The sequence below is a fragment of the Dromiciops gliroides genome, chromosome 1 (assembly GCF_019393635.1).
Source record: "Dromiciops gliroides isolate mDroGli1 chromosome 1, mDroGli1.pri, whole genome shotgun sequence".
NCBI classification, from domain to species: Eukaryota; Metazoa; Chordata; class Mammalia; order Microbiotheria; family Microbiotheriidae; genus Dromiciops; species Dromiciops gliroides.
The window spans coordinates 591,811,514-591,831,554 of NC_057861.1; the positions used below are offsets into that span (position 1 = coordinate 591,811,514).

Below are 20,041 nucleotides of genomic sequence, written 5' to 3' on the forward strand. Positions count from 1 at the left end.
TTGTCTCTCTCTCACCTGGGTGGCCATCTCATTCAATTTATGACCTAGATGGCCCTTTAATTCCTTTACACCTAGACAGGAATCTCCTTTACTTCATACTGAAAAAGTGATCTTTTGCTTGAAAAAGTGAAGCTTTTTCTTGAAGACCTAGGTTGAGGGGTAGTTGACTACTTCTCTCTCCTTTTTGGGGTTGGGGGGTGAGGCAATTGGGGTTAAGTGACTTGCCCAGGGTCACACATAGCTATTAAGTGTTAAGTGTCTCAGGCCAGATTTGAACTCAGGTCCTCCTGACTCCAGGGCCGTTGCTCTATCCATTGCACCACCTAGCTGCTCCTTGTTGACTACTTCTTGAAGCAATGTGTTCTCTTTTTTAAAGAGGTCCTATGTTTTTTGAAAAGCCTTTTTTTAAAATTAATAAAGTATTTTATTTTTTTCCATTACATGTAAAGATAATTCTCAACTTTTGTTTATACAAGCTTTATAATTTCAGATTTTTCTCCCTCCCTCCCCTCCCTCCCCCCTCCCCCCTCCCCTAGACAGCAGGTAATCTGATATAGGATATATATATATATATATATATATATATATATATATATATAACATTAAACATATTTCTGCATTAGTCATGTTATAAGAGAAAAAATCAGAGCAATGATGAAAAACCTCAAAATAGAAAAAAACAACAGCATCAAAAACAAAAGAAATAGTATGGTTCATTCAGCATCTATACTCTGCAGTTCTTTTTTTTTTTCCCTTGGATTTGGAGATCCTCTTCCATCACAAGTTCCCTGGAACTCTTCTGTGCCATTGCATTGGTGAGAAGAATATAGTCCATCACAGTAGATCAACACTCAATGTTGATGATACTGTGTACAATGTTCTTCTGGTTCTGCTCATCTCACTCATCATCAGCTCACGCAAGACCCTCCAGGTTTCTCTGAACTCCTCCTGCTCATCGTTTCTTATAGCACAATAGTATTCCATTGTATTCATATACCACAACTTGTCTAGCCATTCCCCAATTGATGGGCACCCCCTCAACTTTCAATTCCTTGCTACCACGTAAAGAGCAGCTATAAATATTTTTGTACATGTGGGTCCCTTTCCCCCTTCCATGATTTCTTTGGGAAAAAGACCCAAAAGTGGTATATGCCCTTTGGGCATAATTCCAAATTGCTCTCCAGAATGGTTGGATCAGTTCACAGCTCCACCAACAATGGATTAGTGTTCCAATTTTTGCACAGCTTCTCCAACATTTATTATTTTCCTTTTTTGTCATTTTAGCCAATCTGATAGGTGTCAGGTGGTACCTCAGAGTTGTTTTAATTTGCATCTCTCTAGTCATTAGAGATTTAGAGCATTTTTTCATATGGGAATAGATAGCTTTGGTTTCTTCATCAGAAAACTGCCTGTTCATATCCTTTGACCATTTCTCAATTGGGGAATGACTTGGGTTCTTATAAATTTGATTTAGTTCCTATATATTTTAGAGATGAGGCCTTTATCAGAAGTACTGGAAAAGCCTTTTCTTACATTGAACCTAAAACTGCCTCTCTGCAACTTCTACCCATCATTCCTACTTTTTTTTGCTCTGGGGCCAAGCAGAACAAGGCTAATTCCCTCTTCCACATGATAGTCCTTCAGATATTAGAAGACAGATTGATATTTGTTCTTGCCCAAGTTTTCTCTTTTTCAGTTCAAACATTGCTAGTTCCTTAAGCCCATCCTCATATGATTTGACCTTCACCATCCTGGTTGCCTAACTCTGGGCACTCTCCAGCTTATCTGTAGTATCCTTCCTAAAATATGGGACCCAGAACTGAACATAATACTCCACAGGGGCTATGACCAGGATAGAGTATAGTAACACCATCACCTTCCTTGTTTATATAACCTAGGAGAGAATTAACAGTTTTTTAGCTGCCATGTCACGCTGTTGACTCATATAACATTACATTTTTACTAAAACCAAGTCTTTTGACTTCAAGCTCTGTGTTCTTTCCACTACAACATTTCTGTCTTCCAGCTGTTATTAATGCTCTAAGTAATCTTAGGCAGGTCACTCATCCTCTCCAGGTAATCTATAAAACAAGGATTAGATGACTCCTAAAGTCCCTTGCTCTAATTTTCCATGATTCTTTCATCTTCATTGTATGAAGCTAGTTTGTCATCAGGCTTTGAGAAAATTAATTTTGTCTTCTATATGAAAGAGAGTGGAAATTGGAGGGAACACAGTGGCATTCAGTGATCACCACTCAGACCCTGGTTGTTTTGATGATTATGAGTAAAGTTTCCAGGGTTTAAATGTCTCTTTGACTGATTAAATGGTGAACATGTTGAAAGAAGTCTGACATTTTCTTTTAAAAGGCCCCTGGAATTCATTAAAACAAACCACATTAGTATCCATGTTCTTTTAAAAGCAAAAGAACAGAATGTAGTCGTGTTTATCCCTTGGAAAAAAAATACCCTTGCAGTTCATGAAACTCGACATATATAAATATCACAGCAGTTTAATGATCCTTTGTATCTGTTGACATCTCCATCTGCACTTGTGTCCCTATTAAACTGGAGGTACAGCAAGGTATGGTGGTAAGAAGACTAGTATTTTGGGGGGTAGTGTGGGGTGGGGTTGGGACCTATGATTTTATTGGTATGTGGAACTCTAGGTGAGGAAATTCTGTCTATCAATACACATTGACACCTGTTCTGGCACTTAGTCTTGCTAAGTGGTAGGACAAAACCCCTGTGTGTGTCATATTATGTCAACGGCTGAATTTGAACCCAGGTTTTTTTTTTTTAATGCTGGGGGAGACCTCTGTATTCTAAATGACATGCTACCTCTATGAGTTCGATTTAAGATTGTCATTAACTGTGACTTTATGCAAGACCTTTCATTTCTCTGGTTTTCAGTTTCATTGTCAGTAAAAGGAGGCAAGTTGGATTAGATGATCAGTAGTCTCTTCTTGTCCCGGAATTCTATAATTCCTAGGTAAGGAGGGCAGTCTTCCCAACTCTGAACTTTAACTGTCGTTTTAGACCTAGACACTATTAGGATTTTCAGAAGCAGAGGTAAATGGGAATTAGAAGGAAGTTCTTTGTCATTCAGATTATTTGGCAGAACCAGGGGAAAACACCTTTTCCTTGCTATGGTGTTGATTGGGCTTCTAGTTTGGGGCATTTTGGTCTTCTGACGCTACACTTGAAAATTCTCTCTGCCAGGAGGTGAAATTGAACTCGAGGACTTTTATAGAGGAGATTGTGCCGTAGACTTGACCACCTCTGAGGTCCCTCCCATCACTTTGATTCTATGCATCCAGAAAGGTGTTTCTGTTTGTGGAAGCAAGGGAGGAGGGCGATCTGGTCCTTTCACTTTTCTCCTCTTGATTTGTTTTTTTAAACTGGGAAAGCCCGGAAGATCGCTTCTGTTCAGTGCCTGCGGTTTGTGCTTTGCTCCAAGCCCTCCCAGGCTCACTCCAGGCTGAGGGACTATCCCACCCTCAGCAGGTGCTCTTACTTAGGTCAAGCTGGTCGGAGGCTGAAACGAAGGAAAGGGGGGCTTGAAGAGCCATGTGTCCTGGAGAGAGGACCTGTAGGGTGGATGAAATAGAGGAGAGAAGAGCTTTATTCAGGACCAAAGAGAGAAGTAGGGAAAGGGAGAGAGCTTGAGAGGAGAAGGGGCGGGGAAGGGGGTGTGGATGCTGGGTGGGGCTAAGAGTGAGAGGGTAGAGAGAAGGCGCTGGAGTGAGAGGGTGGAGGAAGGTGGCAGTGAGGGCGGGGAGCGAAGACACCTGGAGGAGTGTAGGGCTTAGTTCTTCCTGGGTTCAGGCTCCTCTGGTGATCGTGGCTTCTGCTCCCGCTCCGCTTTCTATTGCTGCCGTTCAAGCTTTGGAGCACTGTCTGGCCAGGGAGCCAGAAGGCGGACTGGGGTCCGGTGCGGGATGAGGGTGCGCCTGGGTGCCCTAGCCGGGGCTGCGGCGCTGTCGGGGGCGCTCAGCTTTGTCCTCCTGGCAGCTGCCATCGGCACAGACTTTTGGTACATCATCGACACTGCCCGTTTGGAGCAGCGCGGCCCGGGGGGGCCGGGGGCGGGCGGGGCCCGGGATCCCAGTAGTGGCAACGCCGGCGGCCTCAACCAGAGCCAACCGGAGCCGCTCAGCTCGCACTCTGGGCTCTGGAGGACCTGTCGGGGTAAGGGGCGTGTGTGTGTGTGTGTGTGTGTGTGTGTGTGTGTGTGTGTGTGTGTGTGTGTGTGTGTGTGTAACAAGTTTAGGGAATCCGGACACAGCGGGGTCCCTGCTTCGCTCCCACTCTTCCTCCTTCTGAGACAGCTTTCCAAACCTCCCCATCTCTCCTGCAGGGCCTGGCATCCCCTCCCCTCTCTGCCTTCCCAATCCAGCCCTAATGGGTCCTATTCCAGCCTAAGCTTTCCAGAGATGTCTATGTCCTGCCATCTCTGAGCCCCTTCTCTCCCTCTCCCCCCCAGGGGTCTACCTCCATCTCCTTGTCTCCATTCCGGTCGGTTCTTCAGCCAGTCACTCGGGGTTTCTTCATGGCTCTTATCTTGGGGTCCAAAAAGTTGTTAGCTCAGAGATCTCCCAGCGAAAAAACAAACTCAGAACTCCTAAGGGGATTTGGTGGATGAAAATATGTTGGGGGAGGGAAAGCACTGGGGGCTGTTGATGGGGAAGAGTTAGGATAAATAAATGGAGAAGAAGGATTCCTAGCTATGAAATCCCAGTCATCGCCTTCTGATTTAAGGGAACTTTCTGCTGAAGAGCATGTATAAATGGGGAAATGGGTATAGTTGGGAGATTCCACCTCCTCTCTCAGTATCTTAATTTGTGGGATGAAACTCCCATTTTACACATACACTTACTTCTGAATGGTTTGACCTCTCATGTTTACGTTTTTTCTACCTTTCCTCCATCAATAGTCCAAAGCAAGTGCACACCCCTGATGAACCCCTTCTGGCAGGAGAACGTGACAATTTCGGACTCAGACAGACAACTTCTCAGTGAGTCTTACTCTAGGGATTGTGGTGGGATTGGGAAATTCTACATGCATTTTGGACGGTGGGAGGTGGGTGGAACATTTTCAAGCTAGCCACACAAGCATCTTAGGGAGGGCCTTCTCCAGCTCCCACTAACCTTCCCTGCTGGCCATTGAGGGAAGCAAGGAGGTTTGTGTGTGTGTGTGTGGGGGGGGGGAATGGATCCTAGCCTTGGAGGTGGGTAAAAATGTGAGTAAGGTTTTTACAAATGGTGCCTTTGCTCCATTGAAAGTAGCGTGATACACACTGTTCCTCACACTCTCTTCTCCCTTCTATCTGAAACAGAGGTAAAATACTGGAGATGGATGGGGGGGACTAAGTGCCAGAGGAGACCGAGTAATTCCCAAGCTCAAATTTGTCTGCCAACCCTGGAGAAAGAAGTTTGTACTGCCAAAGAAAAATAATCTAACTACTAAAAGTTCTATAGGATCCACACTAGAAATTCACAGACTTTTAGAGATGAAAAGGACCTTGGAGAGACATCTTAGACTTAGCCCTTCATAAGGAAATTAACTTGTTCATGGTTACACAACTAGTTACAGAGAGCAATGACAAAACCCAGGTCTATTCATTAATAATTAATAAAAATAATAATAGCTAATATGTATGTATGTATGTACATATACACACATACATATATACGTATACACATACACATACATATATACATATATATACATATATATATATACATATATATATATATAATCACCAATGTGCCTGGTATTTGACCATTATTATTTCATTTAATCCTTACAACGCCCCTGGGAGATAGGTGCTATTATTATCTCCATTTTACAGATGAGGAAACTGAGGCAAACAGAAGTTAAGTGACTTGCCCAGGGTCACACAGCTAGTAAGTATGTCTGAGGCTGGATTTGAGCTCATGTCTTCCTGACTGTGGACCTGGTGTTCTATCCATTGTAGCCCAAACTGTCTTAGACTTGCCCTACCAGTGTAGGGTGCTTTGTCGTACTATCATGCTCCCTTTCTTCTTTCATTTATGTCAATTTAGTGCCCACAGTTTGGGGCTGTGGAGAATTTTCCCCACCATTCTATGATTAAGAACATATTATTTCAGGGGCAGCTACGTGGTATAGTGGATAAAGCACTGGCCCTGGATTCAGGAGGACCTGAGTTTAAATTCAGCTTCAGACAGTTGACACTTACTAGCTGTGTGACCCTGGGCAAGTAACTTAACCCTCATTGCCCTGCCCCTGCCCCCACAAAAGAACATATTATTTCACAAAAGGGGAAACTGGAGGACTGAGGGGTTTGCTTCACTCAACTGATGTTGAGGGCTGTGTCATATGTGTGAATGAACTGTTATGCATTCTGGGATATAAGGCATAGAATAAACGAAATGTTCTCTGAAGTTAGGAGAGACATATCTCTGTGGGGGTGGAGTGAAGAAGAAAGGATTATACATACAAGAAGGTGAAGTGACTGTTAGCTTTCTTCAGAATGATGACAGTGCATGGGTTCAGTCCAGGAGTCTAGGGATACTTTTTTTTTTCAGGTCAATTGTTTTTTTGTGAGGCAATTGGGGTTAAGTGACTTGCCCAGGGTCACACAGCTAGTAAGTGTTAAATGTCTGAGGCCGGATTTGAACTCAGGTCCTCCTGAATCCAGGGCTGATGCTCTGTCCACTGTGCCACCTAGCTGCCCCGACACTTATTTTTTTTTTATTTTGAACTTATACACCTTGCCCCTTACCCCTTGCCCCTTGGAGCATTTCCATATATACAATGGAAAACAGAAAGGATCGTATATGATAACATGAATCTCTATCTCATATTGCTTTTAAAAAGAAGCATATTAGAAATTCTACATATTACTTTCAAAACTATCTTCCTCATCTGTACTTCTTTCTGAACTTCCTTCTGTTTCCTTTTGTGCATTTAAAAATGTTTCAGTGGCCCCTCTTTTTTGACATCAGCATCACTAATCCTTTTCTTCTTTCTTTAAAAATTGAGAGAAATTAAAAAAAACAAACAAACACCAAACCTCTTATAATGAAAAAGTAACACCAAGCAAAACAAACCCACCCGCATAGGGGCCATGTCCAAAAAATGTATGTCTCTTTCTTTCACACCATCAGTTCATCATCTGTCAGGAGGTGGATAAAATGTTTCATCAGAGGTCCTCTGGAAATGGTTGGTCATTGCACTAAGTGTTCTTGAATCTTTCAAAGTTTTTTCTCTTTTCCATATTGTTTTCCTTGTTTAAATTGTTTTCTTTTGCTCATTTCATTTTGTATCTGTTCATACTACTGAGGATTCTCTGTATTTGTCTCTCATCATGTTTCATTGCACAATTATATTCTGTTACATCCATATATCAGCCATTGTTCAGTCATTCACCAATTGATAGATACCTCCTGAAATCCAAGTCTTTTGATTTTCTCACTTTTAGTTTACATTTACTGTTCTGCTTGTGATGATTCCCTCCCTGATATCATCCTCTTTCTTTATAACACTCAAATCCTTCTTATTTCCCCATTGACTCTGAGGTATTTCTATATCAAATTTTGTGTGTGTATGTTCAATCCTCCTTTTCCCATTTCATTTAAGAGTGAGGTTCATCGGATGTCCCTCCCTCCACATTTTCCTTCATATTTCCTTTTCTTACTCCAGTTATGAGAAATAGCAAGTTTTATCCCCCTCTTGCTCCCTTCTATTTTAATGCATTCCTTTTGCTTTTTGTTCTCCTCTTAAACTATCAATACAGGAAGTATTCACCCCACGAGTTCTGTTTTTCTTATTTAACTCCCTCAAAAACCCTTCAAAAATTTAGGTTCTGAAATGACACTTGTTTCTTTTCAGAAAGTAATTATTAGAATGTTAGCACTGCATCATCATATAGTCCCTTCCAATTGGTCAGATTTATTTGCCTTTCTAAATTTCTTTGAACTCTTGTGTTGGTATTTTAAAGTTTTTACTCAGCTCCGGTTTTTATATAGACCAGAAAGTCTCTATTGAAAGTCCCATATTCTGGGCCTGAGTTCAAATTTGACCTCAGACGTTTGACACTTACTAGCTGTGTGATCCTGGGCAAGTCACTTAACCTTAATTTCCCTGCCCCCCCCCAAACCCCCACAAAAACAAACAACAAAAAAAGAAAGTACCATATTCCATCAAAAGTCCATTTCCTGCCTCTCCTCCCCATCCCATTTATACTTAGCTTTGCAGGATGTTATTATTGGTTGCAAGTCTATATAGTTCATCTTTTGTAACATTGTATTCCATGATCTCCTTTTGTTTTTGATAAAAACGTCCAGGTCTTGTGTGATCCTGACTGTGGTTTCTTGGAAGTTGAACTGCATGTTTCTGGATGTTTGACATAGATTTTTTCTTTGATGTGGAAGCTCTATATTTTAGCTACAACAGTTACTTTAGTAGTATTAGGAAGTGATCATTTGCTTATTTCTGTTTTCACTTTGCCCTCTGAATTGAAATAGATCTGGGCAGTTTTTGTTTATGGTTTCTTGAAATATAGTGTCTAGATTTTTTCTGATCTTGTTTTTTTTAGGGAGTCTTGGCCAGAAATCCATCTGGCAATATTTCTAGTTCAGTACAAGTAATTGTTGAGTGCTTACTTTGTTTCTGGCATTATGCTAGATACATTGGGTGATAAGACATAGGTCCTACCATTGAAAAGTTTACAATTTAATTTGCGAAGCAACGTTATTATCTTTTCAACTCTAAGCCATCTACTGAACTGTAAGCTCTTATATTAGCTTTGTGTTCCGATAGCTTCCTAGAATTAAATTCTTAATTTAACTAGGGCACTTAAAGTGCCTACTAGATACCAGGCACTGGAGAGACAAAAACAATTAATAAAACAGTTTCTACTCACAAGAAACTTCAGTTCTAATGAGATGAGACTATTGTTGATTTCACTGGTATGAGAAACTTCTGATGAAGAAACTCCTTCTACCAATGCAAATCAACATTTTTCTTGGGGGCATTCAGAGATTATATTACTAGTCTAGGGTCACACAGCTGGGGTGATGTCAGAGGCAGGACCTGAATGTCTTCCTTGTACAAAGTAGGCATTATAAATATTTCTTGAATTGAATTAAAGCAAAATACAAGTTCTCCTAGTTGGTTGCCAAAATGGCATTACTATGTTGGAATCAAGGCACAATGTGTCCAACTGTGGCTGATCAGACCAATACAAGGTCAGAAGGTTCTACCACAGGTTGGGCACAAATAGTTTATATGAACAATTAAAGTGTCTCTAAATTTGTGCATTTCATGTTTCTTTTGAACTACTGTTATTCTGCTTTGCTCATAGAGCACAGCACCTTCTTTGATGCAGGTATGACATGCTGGATGGTCCCATGCCAGTGTCTCATATTCTTAGAATTAACACCAAATTTCTTCAGAGAGACCTGGAGAATGATCTTGTATTGCTTCTTCTGATCTCCATGTAAGCCCTTGCCTTGTGTGAGTTCTCTGTAAAATAATCTTTTAGATAAATATATATTTGGCATTTGAACAATGTGGCTAGCCAATCAGAGTTGTGATATCTGCATTAGAGTTTGAATTCTTGGCAGTTCAGCTGAGAAAGGACCTCATTGTCTGGTACCATATCTTGCCAGGTGATCTTTAGAACCTTCCTAAAACAATTCAAATGAAGAGAATTCAGTTTCTTGGCATGGTGCTGATATACTGTCCAGCTTTCACAGGCATACAACAATAAGGTTAGCACAAAGGTTCTGTAGATCCATTTCATATTGCTTTTTTTTTTTTTTAGTGAGGCAATTGGGGTTAAGTGACTTGCCCAAGGTCACACAGCTAGTAAGTGTTAAGTGTCTAAGGCCGGACTTGAACTCAGGTACTCCTGACTCCAGGGCTGGTGCTCTATCCACTGCGCCATCTAGCTGCCCCCCTCATATTGCTTTTAAAAAGAAGTATTAGAAATCCTACACATTACTTTCAAAACAGTCTTCCTTATTTGTGCTTCCTTCTGAACGTCCTTCTTTTTCCATTTGTGCATTTAAAAATGTTTCAATGGCCCTCTTTCTTGGATATCAGTATCACTTTATAGTTTGGTAGGCAGTCTAATATCTCTTTTCTTCCACACTTTCCTTTGGAAACTTTCAAACACTGAGCTAGATCTGGAAATGTGCATGTCAAGTTCATCTATGTGTATATCCCTGGAAAATATACTGCCAAGGGAAGTGAACTTATCTACAGCATTCAGAATTTCTCCATTTGTTATAACTGATGGTGTGGTGCTGACTGGTGGAAAACCTCTATTTTTCTTGTGTTAATTGTTAGGCCAAAAGTAGCATACGCAGCAGAGAACTGATCCATAATTTGTCGAATTTCCATCTCAGAGGCTGCACTGAGTGCACAATCATCTGCAAACAAAAGTCGTGTATAACTCTCCTTCCACTTTAGTCTTGGCTTGTAGCCTTTTCAAGTTAAATAATTTGCCCCTAGGGCAGTAGCTGACCTTGATGTCATGTTCATTCTTGTTGAAGGCATCTGACCAAATTGTTGAAAACTTCTAGTGTTCTCTCAGTATTCTGAGGCAGGATGAGGTGCTTGCTGATTGATTGGTAGGGGATGTCCTCTGCAGGTCAGTGAGATCTGTTCTAGGCAAGGTAATCTTTGCTTTTACATTGTTCCAGGGTGATAGGAGGGAACAGCTGTATCTTGAATGAAATCCAGGAGACCATTGAGGATTTGACCTTGTCAACACAGGCTTTTCAGTTTATTATTACTCTCTTGACTTCTTGGTTGAAGACTCATAATCAGGATTGAGGGTCAACATTTCTGTAGAAGGGAGATTATATCAAAATTTTGCTCACTGTCCTGAGCTTTTGAAAAATAATGAGGCTAGGTCAAGAGGTTGCTTGAAGATTAGCTGAAAATTCATGACTTATCTCCAGGTAGGAGCAGACTGTCTCTTCAAACCCATTTTGCTTAGTCATCTCAGAGAAAGCATCCCCTCAAATCTTATTTTCCAAAAAAAGTTATAAAATTTGACTTAACCTCTTTCATTATTTCAGAGTTGTCTCTCTTGAACACCAGGCATATTTTTAGGCCCCAACTTTTTCTATGAAGCTAAAGAAATCAGAAAGGTATCATCAGAAGTTACCATCACTTCTCAGTTTTCTGAAGTCATTGTGGGGAGGGTGAAGTTCTATGAACAATCCTTCCTCTTTTTATTTCAGAGAATACTTCAGTGACAAGCAATCTACTGAGATGAAATGGCAAATAGTGAGTGCTGTTATGCCTTATTATGCTCCCTAATCTATCTTAATACTCTAATTTTATTAAAACAGCCCAGTAAATGGTATTCAATAGGAACATTAGTCTAATGAATGGGGAGGGTATTCACTGTGGCACCTTTATTTCAAATAGGCCTGGAGGGAGAGGTGAAGTTTTTTGTCTAGGTTTAAGAAACAGTGTCTGTATGGGCAAATGGCTATCCAGATTTAGCATTTGTCTTTTTATCATCTTTCAAATTAGCTCTGAGTACTTATGGTAGCTGGAATGGAAGATGGAATTATTGCTGGTTGGGAAAGAAGAACTCACTGAATGCTCATCCAATTGGTTTGGGATATGAGAGTGAAACTTTGAAGTGCTATGCTGAGAGGCAAAATCTCAGATCAAATGTGAAACATGTGAAATGCTTTGTAAACTTTTAATCACTATGGAGACCATCCCAAGACTTTTAAGCTTGAAGTAGTACTAATAGCCTATAAAAATGCCAAATAGCAAGTATTATTACCAAGAAATATTTTTATTCTCCATAGAATGGATTTAATAGTCAATTAATAAATTGAGAAACATTTATTAAGCACCTACTATGCTCTAGATACCTTTCTAGGCCCTGGTGATGCAAAGGCAAAAATGAAGTAGTCTCTGCCCTCAAGGAGTTTATATTCTTTGGGTGAAAATACATAGACACAGACACACAAACATATGCATTAATAGGTACATTGGTAGGCAGCCAGGTGGCTCAGAGTACTGGATTTGGAGTCAGGAAGACCTGAGTTTGAGTCCTATCCCTGACACTTACTAGCTGTGTGACCATGGTCCAAATCACTTAAATTTTTGGCCTCAGTTCTCTCATCTGCAAAATGGGGATAATAGTAAAGGATCTTCCCCTTAGGGTTGTTGTGAAGATCAAATGAAGTAAATTACATAAAGCTCTTTGCAAACCTTGAGATACTATATAAATGGTAGCTGTTACTAAGTATATGCAAAGTAAATATAAAACATGTAGAATATGGAATTCCTCCAAAGAAGGAAACATTTTGGAGGGCATCTATGTAGTCGTGAGTATGTACACACTCCCAGATGTGCAAAACCTACTCAGTGTTTTAGATCCCATCAATAGATTGTCTACTGTATGCATTCATAGCAGCATTGTAGAGGAAGTAGAGAAAACCTGAGAGGCCACATGATGTGGTGGAGAGCATGTTGGCTCTTGAATCAGAGGGACTGATTCACATCCCAACTCAACTACTTGCTGCCTTTTGGTGGGACTTTTTTTGGTGAGTGACTTGATTTCTCTGGGCCCTCATTTCTTTACCTGTGAAACAATATGGAGGGAATTATATTAAGTGATTGATTCTAAGGTCCCTTCCAACTCCAAATTTATGATCCTATGACTCTTGTTCATTTTTTTTTTTTTTGCGTGGCAATGAGGGTTAAGTTACTTGTTCAGGTCACATAGCTAGTGTCAGGTGTCTGAGACTGGATTTGAACTCGGGTCCTCCTGAATCCAGGGCCGGTGCTTTATCTACTGTGCCACCTAGCTGCCCCTCTTGTCCATTTTTATGTCCCCAAATTACTAATGATTAGTGATTGTATTTGCTCCTAAATCATGGGCTGGAGCTGGTCAAAATTATGAACTAGACAATGTCTGTCCCTAGCACAGGTTACCCCTTTATGGCACTCATTTTTTGAATCCCAGATGCTTTTCCTTCCAAATATGTTTGCAAGTGAAGAGAAATTAAGAAGCCTCTTGATGAGGGTGAAAGAGGAGTCTAAGCTTTTCTAAGCTGGCTTGAAGTTTCACACACAAAAAACCAGGATCTTGGCAACCAGTCCCATCATTTCCTGGAAAATAGATGGAGAAGAAATGGAAGCAGTGTCTGATTTTATATTCTTGGGTTCAAAGATTATTGCAGATAGCAACTGCAACATGAAATGTTGCTTGTTCCTTGAAAGAAAAGCTCAGGCAAATCTGGACAGCACACTAAAAACAGAGACATAACCTTGTTGACAAAGGACTGTACAGCCAAAGCTATTGTTTTTCCAGTAGCAATGTATGGCTGTGAGAATTAGACTATAAGGAAAGATGAATGCTGCAGAATCGACACTTTCAAATTGAGCTGGAGAAGACTTTTGAGAATCCCTTGGACATTGAGGAGATCAAATCAGTCAATACTTAAGAAATTAATTCAGACTTTTTACTGCAAGGTCAAATACTGAAGCTGAAACTTAAATACTTTGGCCACATAATGAGAAAACAGGATTCATTGTAAAGGACCCTGATGTTGGGAAAGATTGAAGGCAAAAGGAAAAAGGGATGGCAGAAGATGAGATGGATAGATAGTGTCATGGAAACAATGAACATGAACTTAAACAGACTTCAAGAAATAGCAGAGAACAGAAGGTCCTGGTGTGCTATGGTCCATGGGGTCATGAAGGGTTGGACACGATTGAATGACTGAACAACAAAATGTTTGCAAACTAACACTTCTGTGTAGCCTTGAGAATTAGATTTAATCCAGAGCAGAGGTTTAAAATTTTTTTTTTATGTCATGATGAAGCCTATGAATTCCTTCACAGAGTGATGCTTTTAAATTCTTAAAACAAAATATATAATATTACAAAGGAAACTAATTATATTGAAATAGTTATAAAATATATTTAAAAATCAAGTTTCTGGGCCCCAAGTTAAGAACTTCTGGATTTTAGATGATAATCATAGTGGTATACGGCAGTTAGGTGGTGAGTTCAAATCTGGTCTTAAACACTTCCTTGTTATGTGAAACTGGGCAAGTTACTTAACTCTGTTTGCCTCAGTTTCCTCATCTGTACAATGAACTGGAGAAGGAAATGGCAAACCACTCCCTTATCTTTGCCAGGAAAACTTCAAATAAGGTCATGAAGAGTTGGACATGACTGAAATGACTGAACAACTATAAAATCATAGTGGTATAGATTTCTTCCTAGGTAAGAAAAAAATTGTGTAGTGTACATGAAGACCTGGATTCAAATCATGCCTTTGACTCAACCTAGACCAATTGCTTAAGCTCTTAGTGCCCCAAGCAACTCTTTAAATCTATAAATTGCAGAACAGTTGCAAATCAGGATTGACAGAGGGAGTTTCTTTACAAGGGAGCTCTCTCTGCAACAGAGAAATCACCAGTTCAGAAAATTAAAAAAAAATGCTTGACATTTAACAATACTTAATAATTTTAATTTCTGTTTTCCACATTTGATCCTTTCAACAACACTATGAGGGAGGGAGGGCAGGTCAAATTATGCCTGCTTTGTTGATGATAATAAAGTGAAACAACATTAAATGAAGATCAAACTTCAGTTTTGTTTTAGCCCTGGAGATGACAATGAGTGAAGTCAATTTAGTCCCTGTGTTACAGTTCATTGATGAGGAGTTGGCAGTTTTCAAATAGACACTTTATAAATTTCCTCTAGAAAAACTTATACCTTTGTCAGTCAGAGATGGGGAAAGGCAAGAAAGTTTCACATTTGTTCATTTGGGCTATTTGTAATTGGCAATGGATTTGATTGATAGGCAATAGTTTTTTTTTTTTTTCTAGGCAATAATTTTTACTTTGAGGGGAGGTAGTGTGATGGAGTTGAAAAAAAAATTACTAGAAGTAAAGAGAATAAGGCTCAAGACCTAGCTCTGCCACTAACTACTGTATGACCTTCAGCAAGTCACTCTCTGAGACTCAGTTTCTCCACCTGCAAAATGAATGACTTCTACTAGATAATCTAATAGAAACGTGAGATTTTAAACTTTTGAGTTGGAGAGGACACTAGAGATCATCCAATCCCATCCTTTTATTTTAAAGATGAGTAAATTGAGCCTCAGAAAAGTGAAATGACTTACATAATATCACAGAGGTAAAAAATAACAGAGCCAGGATTCCAAGGTCCCTTTTAGCTCTGATACTGTTGTTGTGGGGTAATTTGTCCAAGCTCTCACATCAAGCTAGCACCGGAGATGGGTGGGGCTGGAACTCTGATCTCTTGAATTAAATACAGCCAGAGGAGGCATAGCAGTAGGAGATGAGACTGACTTTGAGAATACCTCAATAAAAAGAGTCTCACTGCCTTATACACCCATTGTTCACTGTCCTAGCAATGACAGAGACTACGATTAGGTAGTTTACTTTGATTCAGAGAATAAAAAAACCGCATCTACCAAATTGCCTCCAAATGGAATCTTAAATGGTAGTGTGGTAGTTGCCATGAATAAAAATGGGATTTGGATATGTAATTGAATTTACAGGCTCTCAAAGCTCTGGAGGGAGTCTAAATACCACATGTGCATAAGAAGTAGGTTACCTGGTGGGGAGGGAATATGTCCTTTCTGTATTCATTTCTTCCCCCTCTGGAAGTAATGCAAAGTTCAGTATCTGAAAAACAATGTTCTATGTTTTCCTGTGGCTTCAGGCTCTGCAGGCCTTACCTTTCTGTAAGTCAGGCAGGGGGAAGCTTTACCTCTTGGGATAGGTTTGAGGTATCATTTTTTTTTTTTGCTTCTGTTGAAATAACGGTTTGGGGACAGTTAGAAATTGTAGTTCTGGCTCAGTTATTGGGTCATGCTTTAGCTGTTGGGGAAGAATAAAAGACTAGTCTCTCACTTCTTTGAGAGAAGCCTGAACCTGGTAATTGGGCTCTCATTTGCTGCTAGGGACATTGGTGCTAATCCTTGCTGGTGATAACTGACATTGTCTGGGAGCAGCTTTTCTGTCTCTGGTGAAATTTTGTATAGCAGCCATAGCATTTCGGGTGGACAGACAGAACATCCTAATAATAATAATAATAATAACATCTGACATTTGCATAGTGCTTTATAGTTTCAAAAACACTCGGAGACAAATTATTTCATTTGATTCCAATATGAATGATAATAATAATTCCAAACAACAATATCGGTCAAATCTTTTCACTTTTCTGAGCCTCAATTTCCTCCTCTCTAAAATAAAGGGGTGGGACTTGGTGATCTCTAAGGTTCTTTCCATCTCAAGAGCTAGTATTTATCCTAACAACAACCTTGTAGGTATGTGTTTTTATTATCTCTATTTTACATTTGGGAAAACTGAGGGGGAGAGAGTCACAAAACTAGGAAGTATTTTAGGCTGGATTTGAACTTGTCTTATTGACTCCAAACCCAGTGCTCTTTCTATCCATCTCACCACCTAGATGCAGGCAGGGGTAGTTGTTATTATCACCATTTTGCAGATTGTGAATGCATGATGTGCCTAAAGTCACTCTTTAAGTCAGTGGCAGTGTTGGAGCCAGTCCTCAAATTTTTACTGTCTTTCTCAGGAAACTGGCACTCAGAATCATTAAATGATTTGTCAAGAGTCATGGTGGCTGGTAAGTAGCATATCTGGACCTACCACCCAGGTCTTCCGATGCTGAGACTGATGCTTTTGCCACTGTCTTTCATTGTCTCTGTATACCTAAGGATCAGAGCTATAACTCTATGTTCTCTAACATTGGTTAGGGTGTGTCTCCTCACTGAAGGTAGTGGGAGACCAACTCTGCAGTGGACTTGAATTCTCACCTTAGACAACTCATTCAGTTTTTTAGTGCTTGATTATTTTGTGCTTGTTGTTGTTCAGTCTTTTCAGTTGTTTCCAACTCTTTGGGACCCCATTTGGGGTTTTCTTGACAAGGATACTGGAGTGGTTTTCCACTTCCTTCTCCAGCTCATTTTAGAGATGAGGAAACTGAGGCAAATAAGTTTAAGTGACTTGCCCAGGGTCATACAGCTAGTAAGTGTCTGAGTCCAAGTTTGAACTCAGGAAGATGAGTCTTCCTGACTCAAGGCCCAGTACTCCACCTAGCTGCCCTTTTAAAAATATTTTATTTCTTTTTCCAATTACATGTAAAAAATTTTAACATTCATTTAAAAAAAAATGAGTTCAATTTCTCTCTTTCCTTCTTTCCTTTACCCCTCTTTGAGAAGACAAGCAATTTGACATTGGTTATACATGTGCAGTTATGCAAAATGTTTTTCTATATTAGTCACATTATGGTAGAAAACACAGAACAAAACCAACCAAACAAGAAAAAAACACGTATGTTTTGATCTGCATTCAGACTCCATCAGTTCTTTCTCTGGAGATGGATAGCATTTTTTATCATAAGTCCTTCAGAATTGTCTTGGATCATTGTATTGCTGAGAATAGCTAAGTCTTTCACAGCTGATCATCATATAATATTGCTGTTACTGTGTACAATGTTCTAATGTTTCTGCTCATTTCAGTTTGCATTTGTTCATGTAATTCTTTCCAGGTTTATCTTAGAGCATCCTCTTTATCATTTCTTATAGCACAATACTATTATTCTATTACAATCATATATGATAACTTGTTCCCCAAGTGATGGGCACCCCCTAAATTTCCAATTCTTTGCCACCACAAAAAGAGCCACTATAAATATTTTTGTACATATAGTTGCTTTTTCTTTCTTTTTAAAAAATCTATTTGGGAAACAGACCTAAGAGTGGTATTACTGAGTCAAAGGGAATGCACAGTTTTATAACACTTTGGACATAGTTCTAAATTGCTCTCGAGAATGGTTGAATGTGTTAACAACTTTACCAACAGTGCAATAGTGTCTCAATTTTCCTACACCCCCTCCAACATTTGTCATTTTCCCTGTCATGTTAGTTAGTCCGATACCTCAGAATTTTTTAAATTTGCATTTCTCTAATCAATAGTTATTTAGAGCATTTTTTCAGATGACCATAGATAGCTTTGATTACTTCATCTGAAAATTGACCATTTATCAATTGGGAAGTGGCTCTAATTTGTAAAAATTAGAGAAATGAGGTCTTTATCAGAGAAACTTGCTGTAAATTTTCTTTTGCAGTTATAATTATGGTCTATTTCCCTCTATCTTCCTTTCTTTTTTTATTTTCCTCTTTCCTTTCACTCTGTCCATCCTCAGAAGAATTTTGCTTCTGACTACTGCCTTGCTCCTAATCTGCCCTCCCTACTATCAGCCGTCCTTCTTCCCCTGAACCTCTCTTATTCCCTTCCCCTCCTACTCTCCTGGAGGGTAACATAGATTTCTATACCCAACTGAGTGTGGTTGTTATTCCCTTTTGTAGCCAATTTTGATAAGAGTAAGGTTCAAGCATTGTCCGCTGAAATTAGATTACATATTGGCTCTTAGAAAACCCTTTTCAATTCTTTTCATACTTCTGTTTGTTAAATTTCAGTCTTCAAAATATCCCAGACTCCATATTAGTAAAAGTGAAAAAGAGCTGTGGGACTTTTCACCCCAGTCACACTCTCCTCTTATGCCCCTGGTTTCCATATAAATCTGGTTGGGCTAAACTCAAAGGTGCAGTTGGAATCATCAGAGCTGGTGACATCTACTGTAAATTCTTTTGTTTCACATTCCTGACAACAACAAAATCACTAGTCTCCTTATAATGGGTTAATATATTTTTTGTGAAATAACATTAGGTGAGCCTTTAGGATATGCCTATACAAGGAACAATCCTTTTCTTCTGGGAGCTTGCTCTCTATTTGGGGGTCATACACAGATTAAATGATTAACAGTACAAAACAGTATATTATTTATATTTTGATACTTCAATGTATCTTTGATCTCATTATGGTAGGTACTTCCCAGGTGTGTGCAGGAGCCAGTTGACTTTCAAGATCTTGTTAAATTTTCCACTGTGAATGTTTACACCTCAGAAATCTACAAACACTGCAGATCAAAGCTTGATTGTTTTATTTCCTTAATTATCTAGATTTAAGAAAGTGATAGAGAAAGAGTTAACAATGCAGGTAAAGCCTAAGAGTATGTCCATGCTTACATTTTTTTTCCCCTGGAAAATTGGTTGTTAAATATTTACCAGAACATCCAATGGTAAACCTTCCAGTGGTATACATTGAGACCCATCCTTGAATTTTCATCTCATATATCTCTTGTTCATGTCTTCCCATAAATTCTCAACATTGTGCTAGAGATCTTTCTCTAGATCTTTTGACATTATGTGGGTACTACTAGAGCAAGAACTCTGTCCATTGATGATTTATTGTTCTCACCACGTGACTGACCTACCTCCTATGTTGGTCATACAGCTTGATGACGTTCTTTGTATTGCCTTCTCTGTAAATTATTTCCTTGGTAATAAATATATCACAGATTATATAGTACCATGTACTTCTCCATTATCCTTCTCTTTAGAGATTGATAATTTATGATTTGAAACCATGTAGGATCACAGGGTGAAAATTAATGTTAAAAGGCATTTATTTTGGTATATGATCAGGAGCCAAAAATGGAGATTGTTATGGTATTATAGAAAATCTAGAGATCTATGTGACCTGGAGTCATGGAAGGCCTTGTGGGGACTTTGAAGAATGGATGATGTGTTCTAGGAATGCTGAGATTAGCCTAGATGAAGTAAAAGGGAAGTCTCAGTTTTTTTCTGTAAAAATGGACTATAATACTATTTTTTCCCCCTGTTTTCTATCAGTCAAATACTTCTGTGGTGTAATGGAGAGGTCACTGGGGGACCCAAGAAGACTTGGGTTCTATAGTTTATTGGCTGTGTGATCTTGGGCATAGAGGTAGTTTGGAGGTAGGGGATAGAGTTCTGACTGGGAATCAGGAAGACCTGGGTTTATATTTCCCTTATGCCTCCCACCTTTGATACTTATCATTTCTGTTATCTTGGGCAAGTCTTTTAACTTTTATTACTAAGGGATCCCTAAGACTTATCCATTGA

General features: G+C 39.4%; 1 protein-coding gene across 2 annotated transcripts in view; it reads left to right on the forward strand.

Moving 5' to 3' along the window:
• Window positions 1-3,774: 3,774 nt before the first annotated feature.
• TMEM114 (transmembrane protein 114) overlaps window positions 3,775-20,041 on the forward strand; it is a 39,123-nt gene continuing 22,856 nt past the window's right edge. For both annotated transcript variants that reach the window (XM_043978724.1, XM_043978725.1), the window contains exons 1-2: window positions 3,775-4,188; window positions 4,934-5,014. In XM_043978724.1, coding sequence (XP_043834659.1) covers window positions 3,939-4,188; window positions 4,934-5,014 — 331 coding nt within the window. In that variant the 5' untranslated portion in view covers window positions 3,775-3,938. The remainder of the gene's footprint in view (window positions 4,189-4,933; window positions 5,015-20,041) is intronic.